This window comes from Corapipo altera, unplaced genomic scaffold (assembly GCF_003945725.1).
Source record: "Corapipo altera isolate COAL_440 unplaced genomic scaffold, ASM394572v1 113, whole genome shotgun sequence".
NCBI lineage: Eukaryota > Metazoa > Chordata > Aves > Passeriformes > Pipridae > Corapipo > Corapipo altera.
The window spans coordinates 12,278,417-12,297,899 of NW_020884895.1; the positions used below are offsets into that span (position 1 = coordinate 12,278,417).

At 39.3% G+C, this 19,483-nt stretch overlaps 1 protein-coding gene across 2 annotated transcripts; it reads left to right on the forward strand.

The window, feature by feature from the left end:
- Positions 1 to 1,186: 1,186 nt before the first annotated feature.
- Positions 1,187 to 19,015, forward strand: CP (ceruloplasmin). 2 transcript variants are annotated; one of them, XM_027647708.1, is made up of 20 exons: positions 1,187 to 1,259; positions 1,349 to 1,518; positions 3,114 to 3,358; positions 4,528 to 4,740; positions 5,201 to 5,374; positions 5,945 to 6,199; positions 7,382 to 7,547; positions 8,504 to 8,643; positions 9,209 to 9,349; positions 9,473 to 9,684; positions 10,172 to 10,322; positions 11,919 to 12,131; positions 12,488 to 12,695; positions 13,908 to 14,047; positions 14,520 to 14,648; positions 15,192 to 15,298; positions 16,058 to 16,274; positions 16,859 to 16,998; positions 17,476 to 17,638; positions 18,725 to 19,015. In XM_027647708.1, exons 2-20 carry the CDS (start codon positions 1,364 to 1,366, stop codon positions 18,793 to 18,795), a joined length of 3,240 nt encoding a protein of 1,079 aa, XP_027503509.1. In that variant the 5' UTR covers positions 1,187 to 1,259; positions 1,349 to 1,363; the 3' UTR covers positions 18,796 to 19,015. The 2 variants fall into 2 exon arrangements, with proteins under 2 accessions (XP_027503509.1, XP_027503510.1); XM_027647709.1 differs by lacking the exon at positions 5,945 to 6,199 and having other exon boundaries at positions 1,256 to 1,518.
- Positions 19,016 to 19,483: the final 468 nt, after the last annotated feature.

The window sequence follows — 19,483 nt, forward strand, 5'->3', positions numbered from 1 at the left end:
TCTTAAGTCTTCTATCCAAAATAATAATAATTTTTCTGACCAGTATTAAAATAGCTTCAGAGAAGATTGTGGTTACTACAGGTATTTTTGAATTGCCATACAATGGAAAATGTAATTTAGAATGACCGTGTCAGTGCTCAGAGCACAGACAAGATTTTTTAAGAATTCCCAAGTGACTGAAATACACGTTTTTCTTAATAGAAGTTTACAGGTGGCTTTGTTTGTCTAAAGCTTCAGACACAACCATGTTGTAATGAACATATGCTCAGAAAAAGTGCCATTACAAACTTCAGTTAGGTGGGTTTTAAACATTCCATATTTAAGGTCCAATTTTGTTCTTAATTTTCAATGAGACTAACAGATACAAAATGATTACAGAACTTGAATCAAGCAAAAGAAGCATTTGGCACTGAGTAGTGCATTTTGATAATGGTAGTAGTTAAGATTATCTGGATCTTCTGATTTTAATCATTGAAGAATGTGGCTTATCCTGTTTGCAACAGACTAGGAGGCAGATAACACAGGGAGGTAATTTTGTGGAATTCGTGAGCCTCAGTTGAGCAATACTAAAACTGCTTGAAAAGGGGGTGCAAACATTCCCCACCTCCGTCCAGTCCTTTTCATCTCTAGCAACACGTGCCACACTTTGTGCTAAAATTACATTTCCAAGGGAAGTGTGGTGTGCAGTAGAGCTGACCCAGGCATGCCCTGATGTGCACACTGGTCCCAGTGACACCAGTCCTCCCTTGTCTGTCAGTTTGGTTGTGGCTGTGCAGAAGGGAAGAGGAAGATCTGTGGGAGCAGAACAAGCAAGGGGAACAGGCAGATGCAGGCGTACCTTGGGCTCCCTGTGTCAATGCAGAGCAGATACACGGGGGAAAGGTGTTGCTTATGGCTTTCCACAACATGCTTGAGAAGTTGTGTTCTTGTGCCACAGATCACAAGAATTATTTTCTCAGTAGTATCTGAGCTATAGAGAGGGTCATGAGGATAGTGAAGAATGTAACTAAGCTTAAGTCTGTAAATCCATTAAAATCTACTCTCAATTCAGTGACAAGATTTACAATCTATGACAGTCTGAATGGTGATGATGATCTAAATGTGCAGGATAGTAGGCTGGCAGAAATAGAAAAAATTTCTTTGAAGATTATCTGAACTGACAAGGTTACCAGAATCTTTTGTTTGCTCTTGACACAGAAAGACATTGTGCAATTGGTGTTATTGTGTTCACCAAAGCAAACAGCAGCAGGGACGGGGAGGTAAGGAAGTGGGGAGTGGGAGACAGAGTAACATATAAAGGGAAATTGCATAGGCCTGTCCTGCGTTTTTATTTCACGTTTTCCACAAGGTTCATGAATGCAAAATGAAGCTATTTCTCCTAAGCTGCTTGCTGTTTTCTTGCTGTTGGCAAGCTGGGGCAGTGAACCGTGAGTACTACTTGGGCATTACAGAGACTGTGTGGAACTACGCACCCGGCAATGCCAACGCCGTCTCGGGGCAGCTTTTTGCAGAAGAAGAGTAAGTAAAGCAGTTCACACTGGTTGAGTTTGATTTTACAGCATCATCTGGTTTAGGCACCAGGGCCACACTGGTGAAGGCAGTGAAATGAGTCTTGTTGGTGTCAGTGGATTTTTTCCTGGCTTGCTTGAGAACTTCATTCCAATGTTCTGCTAATTAAAAGCATTTGAATATGTAGGGGGGTGTGAATTTTTTGTAATGAAACATTTACTAAGAAGAGACTAGAAAAAGACCCCAAAAGTCTAATGTTTAACTTTGAATGTCTAAGATGCCAGTGCCAAAGAGATGACTTTTGCTGTTGTTTTTAAATGCAGAAGCCTGACAAATTTAAAACTTTCCTACTGTGCACAGGTTTCCTTTTTAGCTGTTCTTTTTTAGCAGGGGTGGTTCTCTGTGCGGCAGCACAGCTGGGTCCTTCCACCACAGTGGAGGAGCTGGGTTGCTTGTCACAAGGCAAGGAGGGTCCTGGGCAGACTGAGTGCAACGAGTAGGCTGAGGACAAGTATAATCAGGAGGAGGGGAGCACCCTGGAGGTATGAATAATCAATAAAGAAAACTCAGATATAAAAGGCATCAGAGAAACATTTGAGAGAGAAAAAATGTTCCTCCCTTCTGTTTTTTCAGTGCCTTTAAAATTAAATAGGACTATACCAAAATAAAAACAGCGATGAGAGAAATCAGAAATTGGATCTCAAAAATGCAGTTCTCATTTGGTCTGTGGATGAGGGATTAGATGATTTCCTGTGGTTTGTTTTCTCTAGTGAGAGCCAGCTCTCAGCCATAATCTACCACTCCATAGGGTGTGAGATGAAGCAGTCAGCTTTTTTTTCTTTCACTCACAAACTTCATGAGGTATAAGACACTGTCAGTGATTCAGCAGGCTACTAATTCTGATCAGGGGTGGAAACAAGGCACCTTGTCTGAGAATTCCAAAGCTGTGTTGTAATACAATGAACCACTGCTGTTCACTGCACTTTCACTGCTTTTCTCTGCTCTGTGATGACCTGCAGCTTGCTGCATTAATTCCAAGTTTTCAATGGTTGTATGCCTGAAGTGGAGCTGGTCCCTTTTATTGTACTTCTCATTTTCAGGTTCTTCAGTTCCTCTTCTCCTGAGCCCTTTAACTATGAGGCTCTGTGTGTGTGGAAATTGGTGTTTATAGGGGCAGGGAAAAGCACAGTGCAGAAGGAATACTCTTCAACTAAATGGTAGCTGTTCAAACAGTCCAGTAAGAGCCATAACCTATTTGTTTGCTTTCGTTTGCAACTCAAAAGCCTCATGCACTCAGACTTCTACTAACTGAGCCTTTGCAACTGAGTTTATACTCCTCAAGTTTCATGGAACCCTGAATTGGAATTTTAATTCCATTTCAGGTCTGTGCTTGCCAAGGTACATACAATTCCCTCCCCACATGCTCAAACAATACTCAGCCTCATATTGCATTTTTGGGAAGTATTAACTTGCTTCACGTGGCTTGCTCGTGGTTGTGCACAGTGCTATGGAGGATGGGTCTTTATTTGAGACTATTAATTTAAACTATTAACATATAAAACAAGTACCTGGCACTACAGATGTGTTTGTGTATTTTCTTACAGGCAGGCTGAAGTCTTTCTCAAAAGAGGACCACATAGGATAGGAAGCACTTACAAGAAGGCTGTCTACACTCAGTACACCAATCATTTATATGATGTGATAGTTGACAAACCTTCCTGGCTGGGTTTTTTAGGTCCTATAATTAAAGGAGAAGTTGGCGATTCCATTACTGTCCACTTGAAAAACTTTGCTTCAAGAAACTACACACTGCATCCACATGGTGTAAGCTATACAAAAGAAAATGAAGGTAGGCTTGATTCCATCCTGTCCCAGAATTTATCAGAAGTTAATCATCCTTCTGAGTATAAGTAGTATTCTCTCATCAGAGAGAACACTGGTCGAGTAAATAAAGATTTAAATTAGGACACAATCAATTTAGAATAGGAGCTAAGAAGTTTGAGAATTTTTTCCAGAGTGAAATACAAAGCCAAAAGTGGCAATTTTAGATCAGCATTTTACCTGAAATAACAGTATTTGTGTTTCAACCGGAATAAGGGTGTAAAGGTATATAAGAGATTCAGGTATGGATATATAAAAGAAAAATTAATGCTGTTGTAGAGAAGATATTGTTAACAGTGATAACATACAGTTCCAAATTCTTAACACTAAGTTCACGTATATGGTATATGAGACATAAGAATCTCTAAAAATGGAAAACCAGATACGACTTAGCAATTAATTAATTAATGAGATGAAAGTCTGACACACTTTAAGATGTATTTAGGGATACCTTTGGGATTAGTGATGGCTTGTCCTTGCAATAGCCAGTCTTGGCACACTCAGGCAATGGGGGATTTTCTGCACTGGATGGCACCAGAATATGGCTTTTATTAGTAGGCCTTAAAAACAGTGTGTAAATCATTGGGAATGTGATGTTGTCTCAAAATCAGTCTTTAAAAATCTTTCATTAGAAAAATGTTATGAAGTATCAGCCTACCTTCTAAAATTTTGTGAACTTTTTCATTACAACCAGTATATATCTTGATATAGCCACACTGTGGAATCAGAACAGTATGTTATGTAGCAGTACATGCACTTTTGAGAACTTTTTTCTGTTGCTATCCTTCCAGCAATATTTTAGAACAGTTTCCAAGATTAATATTTAACAAATGTTTTGCAAATATTTGAATTGTTATCTTTTTACCAGAAGTACATAGTCCCTTTCCAATAAATAAAGGACTAACTTTATGTGCCATTAATTGAAGTACTCCTATGGATTTCAAAGGCAAATGAAGAGATTTCTGAAGAGAAAGAAAACATCTATTCCCCTGATTTAAAAGTTGTGCTTTTTTAACCTATATCCAGATGTTTGGTCCATTTTACTGCAACACGTAGTGAACTTGAAGCATGGTAGGTGCTATCCTGACACCCTGTTGTGAATATGTTGTGGTAACAGTGGCTGTGTGGCGTCTTCAGGTGCTTTTTATCCTGACAACACCAAAGATTTGCAAAAGAGAGACGATGCTGTGGAGCCTGGAGGGCAGTACACTTACACATGGGACGTGACAGAAGATCAAGGTCCAGCTCCAGGAGATGCAGACTGCATAACCAGGGCTTACCACTCCCACATAGATGCTCCAAGAGATGTTGCCTCAGGGCTTGTTGGGCCTTTAATAATTTGCAGGAAAGGTAAACCATAAATAAATGAGTAAACAGATACGTATGCAAGGTGATTGATAATGGTCTGATAAATATCAGTGAAATAATTTACTGGAAGAGAAGATTACAGTTGATTTTGAAATAACAGCTTTTGGTCTTCTCAATAGTATAGGAAGTAGTTTGATTTTGTGTGTGACAGTGAATATAATTTGCAGAATACTTCGTCCACAAATCCAAGAGTGAGATGTGTTCATGCAAGGAAGTGTAAATACTCATATAAGAAGCAGATTTACGTGCAATTATTTTATGCTATCTATCAAAAGGGATTTTTGTTTCCTGAGTGTGTCTGTAAGTTTATGTGTACAGTCACACTCAAGAAAAGTGGCAAAAACAGGGTCCAGCCCTACTGAGACTACAGTTAAAACTGACAAAAAATGTCAGTTACCAAGGATTTTGAATATGACTTTGAATATACTACTTTCTTTTTCAGGTACAATGAATAGGGACGGTGATCAACACTTTGATGCTGAATTTATCCTTATGTTTTCCGTGATGGATGAAAATCTCAGTTGGTATCTAGAGGAAAATATCAGAACATACTGTTCTGAGCCTTCCGAAGTGGACAAAGACGATGAGGACTTCCAAGAAAGCAATAAAATGCACTGTGAGAGAACATTATATTAATGTTGCTTGTCATTGATATGGTGAAATAATGTTTTTGTGTCTTGTCTCTTTTAAAGATGAATTGTTGATAATCTTTTTTTTCAATCAAGGGTTTTTCTTGGAGGATTAAGAAAGATCCTTTTAAATAAAAAAAAAAAAAGGGCAAGTATTGTACAGTCACACCTTTGGAGTTGTGATATAAAATTCTTAGGGGCCAAGAAGCTCTTTGCCAGTGTAGTTTCCCAGGCACTCTAAACAGAGTTGTGTTACTTTGTTCTGTTTCTTAGTCCTGAGTTTTGTACTACAATATCACAGTTTAGAAAAGCAATTTTTACTGTTAATGTAAACAAATGAGATACCTTTGGCTCTGACCAATGGAATTCCAGAATCATAGAAGGTAGCTGTGCAGATGAAATGTTTGTCTGGTATTGGCTCACTTTCAAAGGTGTGGAGCTTTCTTTTGAGCCTCTTTCTATTTTGAAGAATAGAGCAATGGTTGTATGATAGCTGCTTTTGAGGAAAAGATCCTAAGACCCGTGAAGTTAACTGTAATAAACAATATTTATTTTAGCCATCAATGGGTACATGTATGGATACCTACCAAACCTCACGATGTGTGTGGAAGATAAGGTAAAATGGCATCTTTTTGGCATGGGTAATGAAGCTGATATCCATTCAGCATACTTTCATGGACAGACCTTAATAGAAAGGCATCATCGAGTTGACACCATCAGCCTCTTCCCAGCCACATTCGTTGATGCTATCATGACACCAAGGAGCCCTGGGGAATGGCTGCTTAGCTGCCAAGTGAATGACCACATTGAAGGTACAGTAAAAGTTTCAGTGATCAGAATTTTTTTAGCTTGAGCTAAGAGCTTACTGACTCACTTTGGCAGGGCTCCTGACCTGGTTATATTCTCCTCTGGGTAACAAAACTCTCTTAGTAACTGAAATGCCTACAAGTGCATTAGATGGGCTTGAGCATGTAGCCATGAAAATCAAGGGCATTCTTATCTCTAACGGAGCTGCAATTAGCACAGCTGTGCTTTTGCAAGCCTCAACTTTGGACAAAAAAACAGCACAGTGTTTGCCTCTTACTGAAAATAACTAACCACAATTTTCTGTTTGACAGCATAAAAGCTGAGGCTAGCTCCATTTTTATCAAGGGGCAACTTGCCTGCAGACAAAGACTTTCCAGAATTGGCAAATAAGCTGAGATGTTCTGTTCTCTTCCCTGTGTCTTCCTGTATTTTCAGGTTCTGATAACCATATGAAATACTTAAAAGCTGATTCCATGCTTTTGAATCATCTGTATCCCTTTAAGGGAGAGAAGTAATTTGTCACAAAAGTGGGAAAGAACATAGAGCTGAAAATCCTTCTCCAAGATTTTAAAATTCTAATGTAAAAAGGAGTATGTAACTTACAGATTCAACAACACAGAGATTATAAACTTTGAAATAGTTTTCACATCCAGCAACATCCTGATGTGGTTGAAGCATCCTGGGCAAAACTTGAATCCTACAAGTTGACCTAATGTATGGCTGTAAAAGGGCTCTCTTTACTGTATTATTTGTATCTCCAGCAAGCAGATTTGCTAACAGACTGTTCCCTTAGTGCAGAGACCCAGCAGTTTCACAAGTAAGCTCTTGGTTAGATTTAGATGGAAGATGGTCAGTTTGGTAGCATCTGACCTTGGCTGAAGTGCTCATGGACAGAGCTGCATCCACCCTACCCTGATCTTATCTGCTGTGCCAGTTGCAGCTTTAGAAGCAGAAAGCCCTTTACCACACCTGTCTACCTGCTGTAGATACCACAGCTGGGTCTCTCCTAGCTCAGCTGGCATGCATTCTTTTATAACATTCATCTTCTTCTTTGTTTGCGATTTGCACGTCCATCAGTGGTGTGGGAAATCTCCAGGGAAGAGGACAGCTGTGGGAAGCAGGGAAAAGGAAAACAAAGTGCAGTTCCTTCTCCTTAGGTTTCTCTACCTCCTCTTTTTTTTTTCCAGGTGGTATGCAGGCCCTTTTTGAAGTAAAAGACTGTAAGAAATCCACACCAGCTCACAACGAGAGTACAAAGATAAGACAGTATTTCATTGCTGCTGAGGAGATCATCTGGAATTATGGCCCATCAGCAATGAACCATTTTACAGGACAAGAATTAATCATTGACAGGTAAAGGCTTCTAATTAAAGAAGCTTTATTTTCCAAGCAGAATTGATTTAAACATGCTAAATAAGGTAAGATGTATGGTAGAACTGACTCTTAAGCAGAATTACTCATTGTCCTTACCTCTGCTTAAATATTAATGCTAGAATAAATATCAGACCAAACTAGATCTATTGTTTTCCTTGTAATCTTACTGTAAATTCCGCTGCTATGTTAGTCATTTCACTGGGACTAAGATTAACTATTATATCCCATGTAGGCAGTGACCCCCGATGGTTCAAGAGGGTTGATTATTCTGAGTAAGAGAACAAAGCTAGGAATTCATGATCATGGCCTCGCTGATGGAAATCATGCTAACAGCATCTCGTCTAGGAAACAGCCTGCACAATACAGCTTTGCCCTTTGCTCTCTATTTACGTATTTAAAACCTGGATCCAATCGCTGAATACACTGATTCCTCAAATTTTTTATCTGTGAGTTAAACACTCGCCTCCTCCCCAAGGGACAAAGCACAGTTCATTATTTGAATAGTGTTTGTAAAACACTGAAAGGTCGTTTCTTGAAGAGTAGAAGTGTAGATTGAATCTTCTCACTTTGAATTTAGATGTTACATATTCTTGGTATTTTTATCTGCTGTTGTTGAATTATTTATGGCATTTAATTAAAAGTAAACTCAAGGTTATGAAATGTTGACTAGAAATCATTGTTGATGAGTCTTTAAGCACACTGGCATTTTAAGGGCAACACAGCACAGTGGCTTTTTCTTAAAGAGAAATTAGTGAAGGATAATGGATTCCTGCACATCTTAATGGGACTACATGTAAGTGTGTGGCCAGACCACTGAAAAGAGACACACTCAGCATGTCATAGTTCAGAAAACAGGGTTGAGGTCCTGACTGCCTTTGGACAGCTGAGCATTGTGACTTTAACTGTTTGTATCTATTGCAATTTCTTTTACACAGTGAATCTCGCATCTTTTTTGAACAAAGTGAGACAAGAATTGGTGGCTCTTATAAAAAAGCAATTTACAAAGAGTACACAGATGGTTCTTTTACTGAACATAAAAAAAGACTCGCAGAGGAAGCACATCTTGGACTCTTAGGTAAGATAGTCTAAAATTTTTTCATGTCAAAGATTTATGAGAGTAAACAGTCACTTCCACCAGTTAGCAAGCAGTGCCCCCACCTCCAAGGAGGGCTCCTAAGCTCTCCCTGCCTCCTGCAGATGCTGGTGCCTGTGGCTTCCCGCAAGAGACACCCCAGGGTATAAGGAAGCTCTTGGAGGCAATGCTGTGGTGGTGCCCAGCTTCCCTATGGGAGCATACCATGGTCTGCAAAAGTCGGGTTCTGAACTACAAGGCCAGGCTAGGCAGGTCTAGTCCTATTGATAACCTATCTGCTTCTGGCAGGTGTTGGGGCTAATGTCTGTAAATCCCTTTCCAAAGGGAGGAAATGTCCTGAAAGTCGCTGGGCCTCCATGTGAACTGTGAACGGCTGCTGCCGGGGTGATTCAGGCCATGTGCCAGGGACCTGGTCTGTGCCACAGAGGCCTGGGGCATTCCCCTGCCAGGGGAAAAGCAGCCAGCCACTGATTGCCACTGAGTTCGTGGTGACCTGTACACCACTTGATAGAAATGTCCTGTAATTAGACCATGTGCTCTTTTCCAGGACCCGTTATCAAGGCTGAAGTGGGCGAGCGCATCAGGGTGACCTTCCGGAACAACGCCAGCCGCCCGTTCAGCATCCAGGCCCACGGAGTGAGTTACGGCCGGAGCATGGCAGGGACACGCTATGGCCCCCTGCCCAGAGGTGTGCCACGGGCCGGGGGGGGGGCTGCAGCACCTTAGCATGTGCTGTCTCACCTCTCCGTGTGTTAAAGGGGATAAAATAACGTTCACTTGACATAATTCCCAGTGGTGATTTCTGTGATAGGTACCGAATCTCCAGCGTCTCACGTGAGTCCTGGTGCTACGTTTACGTATGAGTGGAATGTGCCAGAAGATGTGGGTCCCACAGACCAAGACCCAGACTGTTTAACCTGGCTTTATTACTCAGCTGTGGATGCAGTCAGAGACACCAGTTCTGGCCTTGTGGGTCCTCTCCTGGTGTGCAGGAAAGGAGCTCTTCTTTCTTCTGGGAAACAGGTCAGTCAAAGTAGAAAAATGGAAGCATTTGCATCGTCACAGCTCTATCTGCTTTCTCCTCCTGAACTGCACCACCTCTCCTCCATGTCTCAGTCTCACCCATGTGCTAAGGGGAATTCAAAATGTGAAGAAAGTGGGTTTGGTTTTCAGTCTGGCTCCAGATAGTCACTTCATTGTGAAAACACCATTGTTGTGAGCAGCCACTGGCATTCGAGTCTCAGCTAGGATGAGAATGTCTAGGAAAATATAGAGATTTTAAAGACAAATTCATTTCCAGAGGTGGTTCCTGCCGGTAAAAAGAGAATTAGCAGCAAATACTCACAAGATATAGCAATTACAGAGCTTTGAGATGATCAGAATGAAGTATCAATGCATGCATCTACCCTACTTTGTGACTTATAAATTATTATAAGCAGAGATTTTTTTGTTTCCTGACATTTTCTGTTCACTCATTTCTATTTTCCTTTGTGCTATTTCTTCTTAACAGAAAAATGTGAACGTGGAGTTTTTTCTACTTGCCACAGTATTTGATGAGAATCTGAGCTGGTACTTGGATGACAATATTTTGATGTTTACATTAAATCCTGATAAAACTGACAAAGAGGATGAAGATTTCCAAGAATCTAACAAAATGCACTGTAAGAAAATTATTAGTTAGCCAAAAATAATTTCTACAATAAGGTTTTACTTTTATGATTTCATGTTGGAGGCTAGAAAAGTGTATAGTGGCAGAGATATTTCATTCCTTTCCAGTGGAAAAAAAAACCAAAAGGTTTCAATGCAATTCAATTTCAACTAAATGTAGTAGTTCAAAGTACAATGCCAGCTGTTCAGTGTCTTGCATGGCAGTTTAGGATTTACATGGTTATGTATCACTTTGAGCAGACAGGAGGAGAAGTTAGGTCTTCAGCCCATGTGCAACCCCTATGAACGCAACCAGGCACCAAGAGCTACATCATCTGTAGCCTTACAGATGATGTAGCTGAAAGGAGGTTTTTCACAGGATCACAGAAGAGTTGAGGTTGAAAGGGACCTCTGGAGGTCACCTGGTCCAATACCATGCTCAAACTTGGCCACCCAGAGCTGCTTGCCCAGGACCACATCCTGATGGCTTCTCAATACCTTCAAGGATGGAGACTCCACCATCTCCCTGGGCAGCCTGTGCCAGTGCTTGGTCACCCTCACAGTGACAGTGTTTCCTGATGTTTGGAGGGAACCTCCTGTGAGTCAGTTGCTGCCCATGGCCTCTGGCCCTGTCCCTGGGCACTGCTGCGAAGAGCCTGGCTCTGTCCTCTTGGCCTCCTCCCTGCAGGTGTTCGTACAGGTGGATGAGATCCCCTGAGCTGCTGCTTCTCCAGGCTAGATGATCTGAGCTCTCTCAGCCTTTCCTCGTAGGAGAGATGCTTTCTTGTCCCTTTGTTGTCCTTGTGGCCCTTTATTGCCCTCCAGTATGTTGGTGTCTTCCCTAGCAGGGAGCCTAGAACTCAGCACAGTCCTGCAGGGGTGGCCTCAGCAGAGCTGAGCAGAAGGGAGGGATCCCCTCCCTCGACCTGCCTGCCGGACTTTGCTTCAGAATGAAAGTCTTTACTTCTTTAATAGAGCAGAGCTGAGTTTCACACTGATTGTATTTTGGTACTGCAGAAATATTTTTCAAGTTTCCTGTTAAAAAAACATTTTTACCTTCAGGGCCCAGCCCTGCCAATAAGTCCTACACTTTAAGCACATTTACGTGAGTGCTTTCTTAAATTTTGCTCTCGGGGCATTGCCACTATTTACAGACCATTGGTGCTGAGCATTCAGTGGTACCTGTGAGGCCCAGGATTTGAAAGTTTTGCACAGAAGTAGCTAGAAAGGGTTAGTAACTCAAAAATCCTTCAGATTGCCTCCACTATATGGCTGGAGGGGGTCACAGGATATAAAATGGGATGCTTTATGCATCCTGAATACTTGACAGGAATAAAACAGAGGAAATTCCAGTTGGTTCAGGCAGCAACCTGTGCTTTAGACATTGAAAAAGAGAACAGTTAGAAATTATTTTTCAATACTGGGGTTTAAAAGTTGTTTTGCTTGAGTCAATTTTCTAGTTTTGTTGATGTGATGAAGTATTTTATTATTGATATTTCTGTCAGTCTAAGGCATCACATTACATCTGAAGTGTTTATTAATTAATCTGTATTGCAGAATTAAATCATATATTAATAAAGGTGGGTTTTGCTTTCTCAAATCTTCTACAGCCATTAATGGTTATATGTATGGAAATCAGCCTGGTCTTGAGATGTGTAAAGGAAGTGTGGTTTCTTGGCATTTGATGGGCTTGGGTTCAGAAGTTGATGTCCATGGGATATACTTCTCAGAAAACACATTTGTAACTAAAGGAACAAGAAGGGATACAGCAAATCTATTTCCACATACAGTTCTTACAGCAATTATGAACCCTGATTCTGAAGGTAAATGTCTTGTTTAAAAATCCTGTTAGTAATGCAGAAACTGTTACCAATGAATGTTTTATGCTTAGAGACAAGCCTTAAATAGCTGGTATTTTGATCCCGGTGCTAAAACTGTGCACAGGTGTGTTTGAAAGGCAGCAAATTGTAAAGACGTGTTCTTAATGCTAAAGCCTTGATTTTTCCAACTTCTCTGTGTGCTGAATTTTATTACAAGTAGCCATACTGCACAAAGAGTTTGTACCTTATATGAGCAATAGCCTGTGTGTCAGTCTTTAAACACTAGATCAATATTGGTAATACAATCTTAGGGTAACAGACTTTTGTCCTCAAGTCTTTATTTCTTGTATAACCTCTAGGAATTTTTGAAGTGTCCTGCCTGACAACAGACCACTATACTGGGGGCATGAAACAGAACTACAAAGTGAGACAATGCCACTGGTGGAATGTAGATCCATCTCTGTATTTGCATGAAAAGACTTACTACATTGCTGCAGTGGAAGTTGAATGGGACTATTCTCCTGACAGGACATGGGAATTTGAACGGCATCAACACCATGAGGAAAGGTACTTTGGAATATACACAGGGGAAAAAATGCAAACCAAGCAAAACAGCAACTCACTTCTCTGAACCTTTTCCTCCTCCAGACATTTCTAGACACGCTTTATTTACATATATATTTTTAGGGCTCACTTGAATTTGTGGTCCTTCCCCTGTACTATTGCCATGTAACTATGAGCCAGACAGCACGATGTTCAAGAAATAGTCCAGCATAGACCTTCTGTGGGACAAGTGTATATTTTCATGATTTCTGGATAGTGCATGTGCATTTATTATTTACTGATGTTGGTAGTCCTTGATGTGGAAAGCTTAAAACGTTCATCATCATCGCAGCTACGATGACTACTTTGTCCTGATAATTGATTACTTACAATCTATAACAAGTCTTTGTCTCATGTTTTTTTGTAGTCTGAGTAAGGTTCTTTTTTACTCCTCTCAATTTCATGAGATTGCACAGGATACTACCATGACCTAATCCACTCACTGTGAAGCTTGTTGTCTGGTGTTTTGTTTCCAGTATTTGAATCTCAATGAGAGAGAACTGATTGGGTCAAACAATTCATGCCAATTAGCAGAGAGGCTAAACAAGAACTGATGATTTTCTGTGTTTCACCTGAATAACTTCAATTGAGGTTAAAGTAGCAGATTGTAATAGTCTGTATTTTGTCATTAACTTAATTGTATTTTCTTCTTTTTCCTCAGCCTGATAGCACATTTCCTTGCCCTGCATACCACAGTGGACTCTGACATAGTACTAAGCACAAGTAATATGGACTATGCTGTTATCAGACTTTTTTTTCCCCCACTGTCTCCAGCCCCCATGATCTCAGGACCGAATCAGTCCCTCATATTTAATTTCATCAAGGCATTTAAGCTTTACAAGTTTTAGGCTTCTTTTCAGATTACAGAAGTCACTGAGGGCTCTGTTTTTCAGTGTACAAGTTGCTGTGTGACTTCCTGCAATTTGAAATATCTGCCAGGCCAAGTGCTCAGCATTCTTTCAAGTACTATATAGACTTGGTGTCATTATAGTGAGGTTTTTAACCTTTCAAAGAGAAACCTTCCAGCTTAATGAGAATGTTTTCATGTTGAAGATACCAAAAGTTTATGAGATTACTGTTTCGCTGAGCTGGACTCTTGTTTGATAGTTAATTGACATAACTGCAAAAGAGTTTTAAAATACATGAAGAAATGTTTTGGTTTTTTTCTTTTGGCAGCCCTGGCAACCCATTTTTAAATAAAAATGACAAATTCATTGGCTCAAAATACAAAAAGGTAGTATATCGCGAATACACTGATCAGACATTCAGTACTCCCAAAAACAGAGCAGAGGAGCAGCAGCACCTGGAAATTCAAGGTAGAGTCATCATAAAGTTCAGTTTTGAAAATGTGAAAAATGCAGTGACACAAGCCAAAAGATACTATTTGAATAATGTTGAGTATAGTTCTACCCACACAAAGTGCCTAAACTTATGTGGAAACCCTACATGGAATTCCTACTTTTATTATGGTGTTTTCCCTGCAAGATTACGTTGCTTGCTGTAGAAGTTAAAAACCCTCCTGGTTTGCTGCCTGATCAGAGGTCAGTGTTTCCAGCCTAAAGCTGGGTAGCAACATCCAAACTGACTTCAGGTACACAGTAGGTGCTCAGAACTTTTGAGACCTAGAGGCTTAACTTCAGCATCTCAGGTTGGCAAGTCATAGTGAACAACACTATCTGTATAAAGTTTTCTGTTGACTTATAAGCCAATAGTATGAATTTGAACACAACAAACTGTTTGCTCTGATCTTTTGTAAAACCAAGTTCATCTTTCTTTTCAATCCAACAGGGCCACTGCTTATGTCAAATATCGGAGATAAAATTATAATAGTTTTTAAGAACTTAGCATCAAGACCTTATTCTATCCACGCCCATGGAGTGAAAACAGACAGTTCTGCTATTGCTGTAACTAACCCAGGTATCAAACCATCCTTCCTTATTTCTAGCAGGTAACATCAAGACTTCTAGTAAGGTTTATTTCAGATAGTAGGAAAGACATAGTTTTTGTTTGTATGTTTTACCTCAGGTTCTTAAATTTTTGATGCCGATTATGACAAATATTTCTACAGTTCAAATGGCCCTGCTACCTACAGCTATGTATCCTAGTCCTTGACTGATCAGTAATTTTTTGACACAATGTGGCTGCACCTTTCATGAAAGCAAACATATTTGGTTATGTAGGGAAAGCATAGCTTATGGTATTATTTCTGAAGTTCCTCTGTGATCTTTACAAAAGATACAGTTGTCTTTATTAATATGGTAAACTGAATAGGGAAGACAGACAAAAAAACCCAAACACTGTCAAGAAGAATCAGAGGTCTGCAGAAGTTAGCCAGTGCAGTAACTGGGAAGTTCAAGACATATATAAGCTGTAAATGGAGATAACAACTGTTTCAAAATGACCTCCTATAGGTCAGCATACTGAAAATTTCTAAAATTCATTGATACTTATTTAATTCAGGTGAAACAAAAATCTACATCTGGAAAATCCCAGAGAGATCTAGTCCTGAGAGAGGAGATCCACATTGCATTGCATGGGCATACCATTCAACAGTGGACATCGTTAAGGTATATAATTAATATCAGTCTAAAAGGTTTTGTTCATGACTCCAACATGGATATTCTTATAGAAAAAGGGAATTCAAAATTCTTTCTGCTTTCTCTGTCAGGTTATTTCCCCCGTTACCATACCTTTGAATTTAAATGTTTCTTGAAGTCAAATTGCAGGAAAGTCAGAGCATAATTTGAGAGTCATGGCCCTCCATGTTCTTGCTTTCTAGTTTTTCTGCTACTGGTATAATCACCTCACTCAGATTTCCTTGTTGAAGCTAGCACTTTATAGCTTGCTCAGTATCTAATCAATCATGTGGGGGAAAGCTAACATGCAGCTGTGAAACACAACTCTGCCATTTCTTACCAAGCATGCATTAACTTAACGACTAATAATTTTTAATGGAAATTAATGTACTCTTGCCTTCATGTCTCAACAAATACAAAAAAAATGTCGAGAAGTATATTTTGAATGTAAACCAAGCTCAAAATGATAAAATTATAAAAATAGTTTGGCAAAAAAAAAGAGCAAGAAATTAATATGGAATGAATGCTTATTTCTAGCAGGAGGTGAAAATGAGGCAGTTAGTCTTCACTGAGGTTGATCCATGAGTAGCATGTAACAGTTGAGAAATAGCCTTGTTTACCTGACAATGACTGCCTTTATTCTCAGCTACTGACAGCTGTAAAGATAGTAAGAGGATCCAGGTCTGTCATTAAATGTGCTTCTGCTTAGTTAAATCTTGCAATTATGTGGTTTTTCATTTGTCATTTCAGGACACTTACAGCGGATTAATAGGCACACTTGTTGTGTGTCATAGACATTATCTGCCATCATTTCATACTAAAAAGAAAGTTCAATTTGCTCTTCTTTTTATGGTTTTCGATGAAAATGAATCATGGTACTTGGATGAAAACATTAAAACCTATTCTGCCAACCCACATCTCGTTGACAAAGAGGATGAGGACTTCCTTGAAAGTAATAAAATGCATGGTATGTTTCCCAATTTAGTTAATATAACTCTGGGAACTCCATAAAATTATACATTTGAAAGTACTTCACATAAATTTGACTTCCTCACTGCCCCTGAATTTACTGTTCCAGTGCAGAAGGCCTGAAAAATTTTACTCAAACTGTTTGAAAACACTGTTAATGCCACAGAATGACTTTTTTCCCCACAGATTAAAGAAAAAAAACCCAAACAAATTCTCCCTCCCCTCCAGATATTCCCATGTTGAAGTGTTTTGGTGTCAGCAAACAACTGTTCTGAATAAGCTGGAAAGGCTATGTGCATCCTGAAAGCATGTCCTGGTAAAGCTTACCCCTTAAAAAGAGCTGCGGGAATTACAGATCTTTAAGAACTGCAAAATTACCAGCGGTGTACAGCAAAGAAATTTTATTTACCATGTTATTCTTTCTAGTTAAATATGGAATATAAACACACACCTTTATAATGTGCTGTCCAAAGCCATTACTTTTGTCTGGCACTTGCTTTCAAATCTTGTATTACATGAAAGTTTAGAGATCAACAATGCACACAATTTATTTTCTCTGTCTTGTTCTTTCCTTCTGTTTAGCCATTAATGGGAAGGTGTTTGGAAATTTGCATGGCCTGACTATGCATGTTGGAGATAAAGTCAGCTGGTATCTGGTGGGAATGGGCAATGAGATAGACATTCACACAGCACACTTCCATGGCCACAGCTTTGACTACAAGGTATCAAGTCCTTTTCATTTATTTCTTGCTGTGTTAAGAACGAGAGGTAGGTCAATTACCAAGGACTGTAATCTATCGTGAAAAGTTACGTTACAATATTAAGCAGGGCTTGTAATTTGACTGTAAGGTTTTTATGCCCCAAACCTTTATTTGATCAACATACATGAGCCAGAGAATATCTGCCAGTAGCATTTCCTGACTGGTAACCTCACAGGTTGCTTTAACATGTCAGTTGTGAACTTCTCGTGACTGTTGCAAGACAAAAGCTGTAGCTGTCCTTCATTTTCATTTAGCTGATAGATTATTAAACTTTGGAGCATGAAATGGATGTACAAAAGTGATGATTCAGTAGAAATGACACACAGGTGTCTTTTCATTCAACTGTGATGGAAATGTTTGGTGAGTAAATGGATAAAGCTTAAATTACTGCCACCTGGTAATGCCACCGTTTAACTGTTGCTTGTGTTTGTCCTGAAGCAAACAGGGACTTACCGGGCAGATGTCTTTGACCTGTTCCCTGGGACATTTCAAACTGTGGAAATGACTCCACAGAACCCTGGAACCTGGCTGTTACACTGTCACGTTACTGACCACATCCACGCAGGCATGGAAGCAACCTACACTGTGCTCCCAAAGGAAGGTAAGAGCTCCGAGCTCAGTAATGGTTGTTATGTTTAAAGGTGCAGACTGGGGCTCACAGACACTCCAGTGTACTCAGAACCAGTGCAGACATCCAGAGATACTCCACATCTAGAAGCTACTTGGTCATACTTCCCTCGAGGCTGCTCAGGAGACCAAAGTAATTAAAGGACTGGATGTTACCTGGCTATTGCTTCAGCTTCCCATCCATGTAAAGTGACAGATTTTTATTTAAAAAGAATTCTTCATGAGACAGTATTTCTGTACCCAAGAATTGCCAGTAGTGTCAGACTCCATCTCAATCTTCATTTAAAACAATAAGAACAGTTGGTAAATAAAGCTGAATTCATCATTCCTACACAGCTGAAGTACTGAAAAACTAAAATAGTGTTTTCTTTCTCAAGAACATGTTTTAGCTTTACAGACACTATTACCTTGCTCTAGCAATATTACCTGTAAAAAAATCTTGAATCTTGAGGAATTTTGAAAGCTCTTGTTTCTACAAAGTTAATACAACTTTAAAAACAACTCTTTCCAGTACTCAAAAGACAGAGCATAACAGGTATTCCTTGTAATTGACAGAAAGAGAATAATAGGAATATTTCAAAATGTGTATATGTATATGTATATGCATATATATATATATACACACACATATAACTATATGATGTTTATTTGTATCTGTACTAAAAATACAGACTGGAATGTTAAACAGAATCTAATTCTATTTTATAAACCACTGGCATGTAAAACACAACCTAGTTCTATTTGATAAACCCTACTGATTTACAGAGGACATTGTGCCAAACCTGCACAGACAATAAGAAGGCTGATTTGAGAGTACACAGAAAGAGATGCAGAAAGAGACTTTAACTTGTAGCAGCAGTAGGTTGGATTTTTCATTATTAGCCATCTAAAGAGCATCAAAATGTACCCTTCAGTGCATCTTAAAGCTGTTTTTAAATGTAACTCACAATGTCCAGAAGGTACTGGAATCCACTGTGCTCATTTTGGACTCTGCTGGCCACATGCACAGACTGTTCTTTCGATGAAATGCATGTAAAAAAAGCTATTTTCCCCCTTACAGATAAACGGTCTTTGTTCCCAAGATTATTCAATCAGTTCGAGTGTAAAGGCATGGCAGGCACACAAGAATGATGAAAGCATTTTAACACAGTGGTTCTCCAAGGTCTATCTTCAGTGAACATTCTTGGAAAATACTCTCTTCTGATCAACTCATCTCCTCGCATGTTTTGGAAAATTTCATGTAGTGGCCACAGGTACCAAAAGGGCCATAGATTAGGACAGCTGAATGGATATGACAGCTCATAAATATATTTTTCTCTAAATAAAAGTTGTATCTTGCAAGCTAAATATATTCTAGCTGGTGCCTAATGCATGTTATTTAACAGCTGAGGAACGTGGAAGAGCCTAATGAAATGTACCTTTTTTTAAAGTTTGAAAATAACCCCGTGTAACAGCAAAATTTGTTTTGCGTATCTGCCATCACACTGTCACATTTTACTAGACAGATATGGTAGTAGTTATTACTTAGAAAATAGGAATTTGGTTATCACTTTATCCATAAGTTGACACTGAAAATATATATAGTATTGTATAATTGAGCAGTTAACAAAATAGTTCTGTTATTTCTGTTGAATTATTTTATAATTTTATCCAGTAACACCTTTCAAGATGACTGGTACATTTAAAAGATGTGATGACTGAGGGATCACGGTTGCACAAGATGTTTTTCTTTTTCTGTTATGAAAATAATTCTAAGGCAGACAAAACTATGCTGCAATAAGCCTGATGAAATGAGACTGTGAAGGGCAAAATTTGTTGA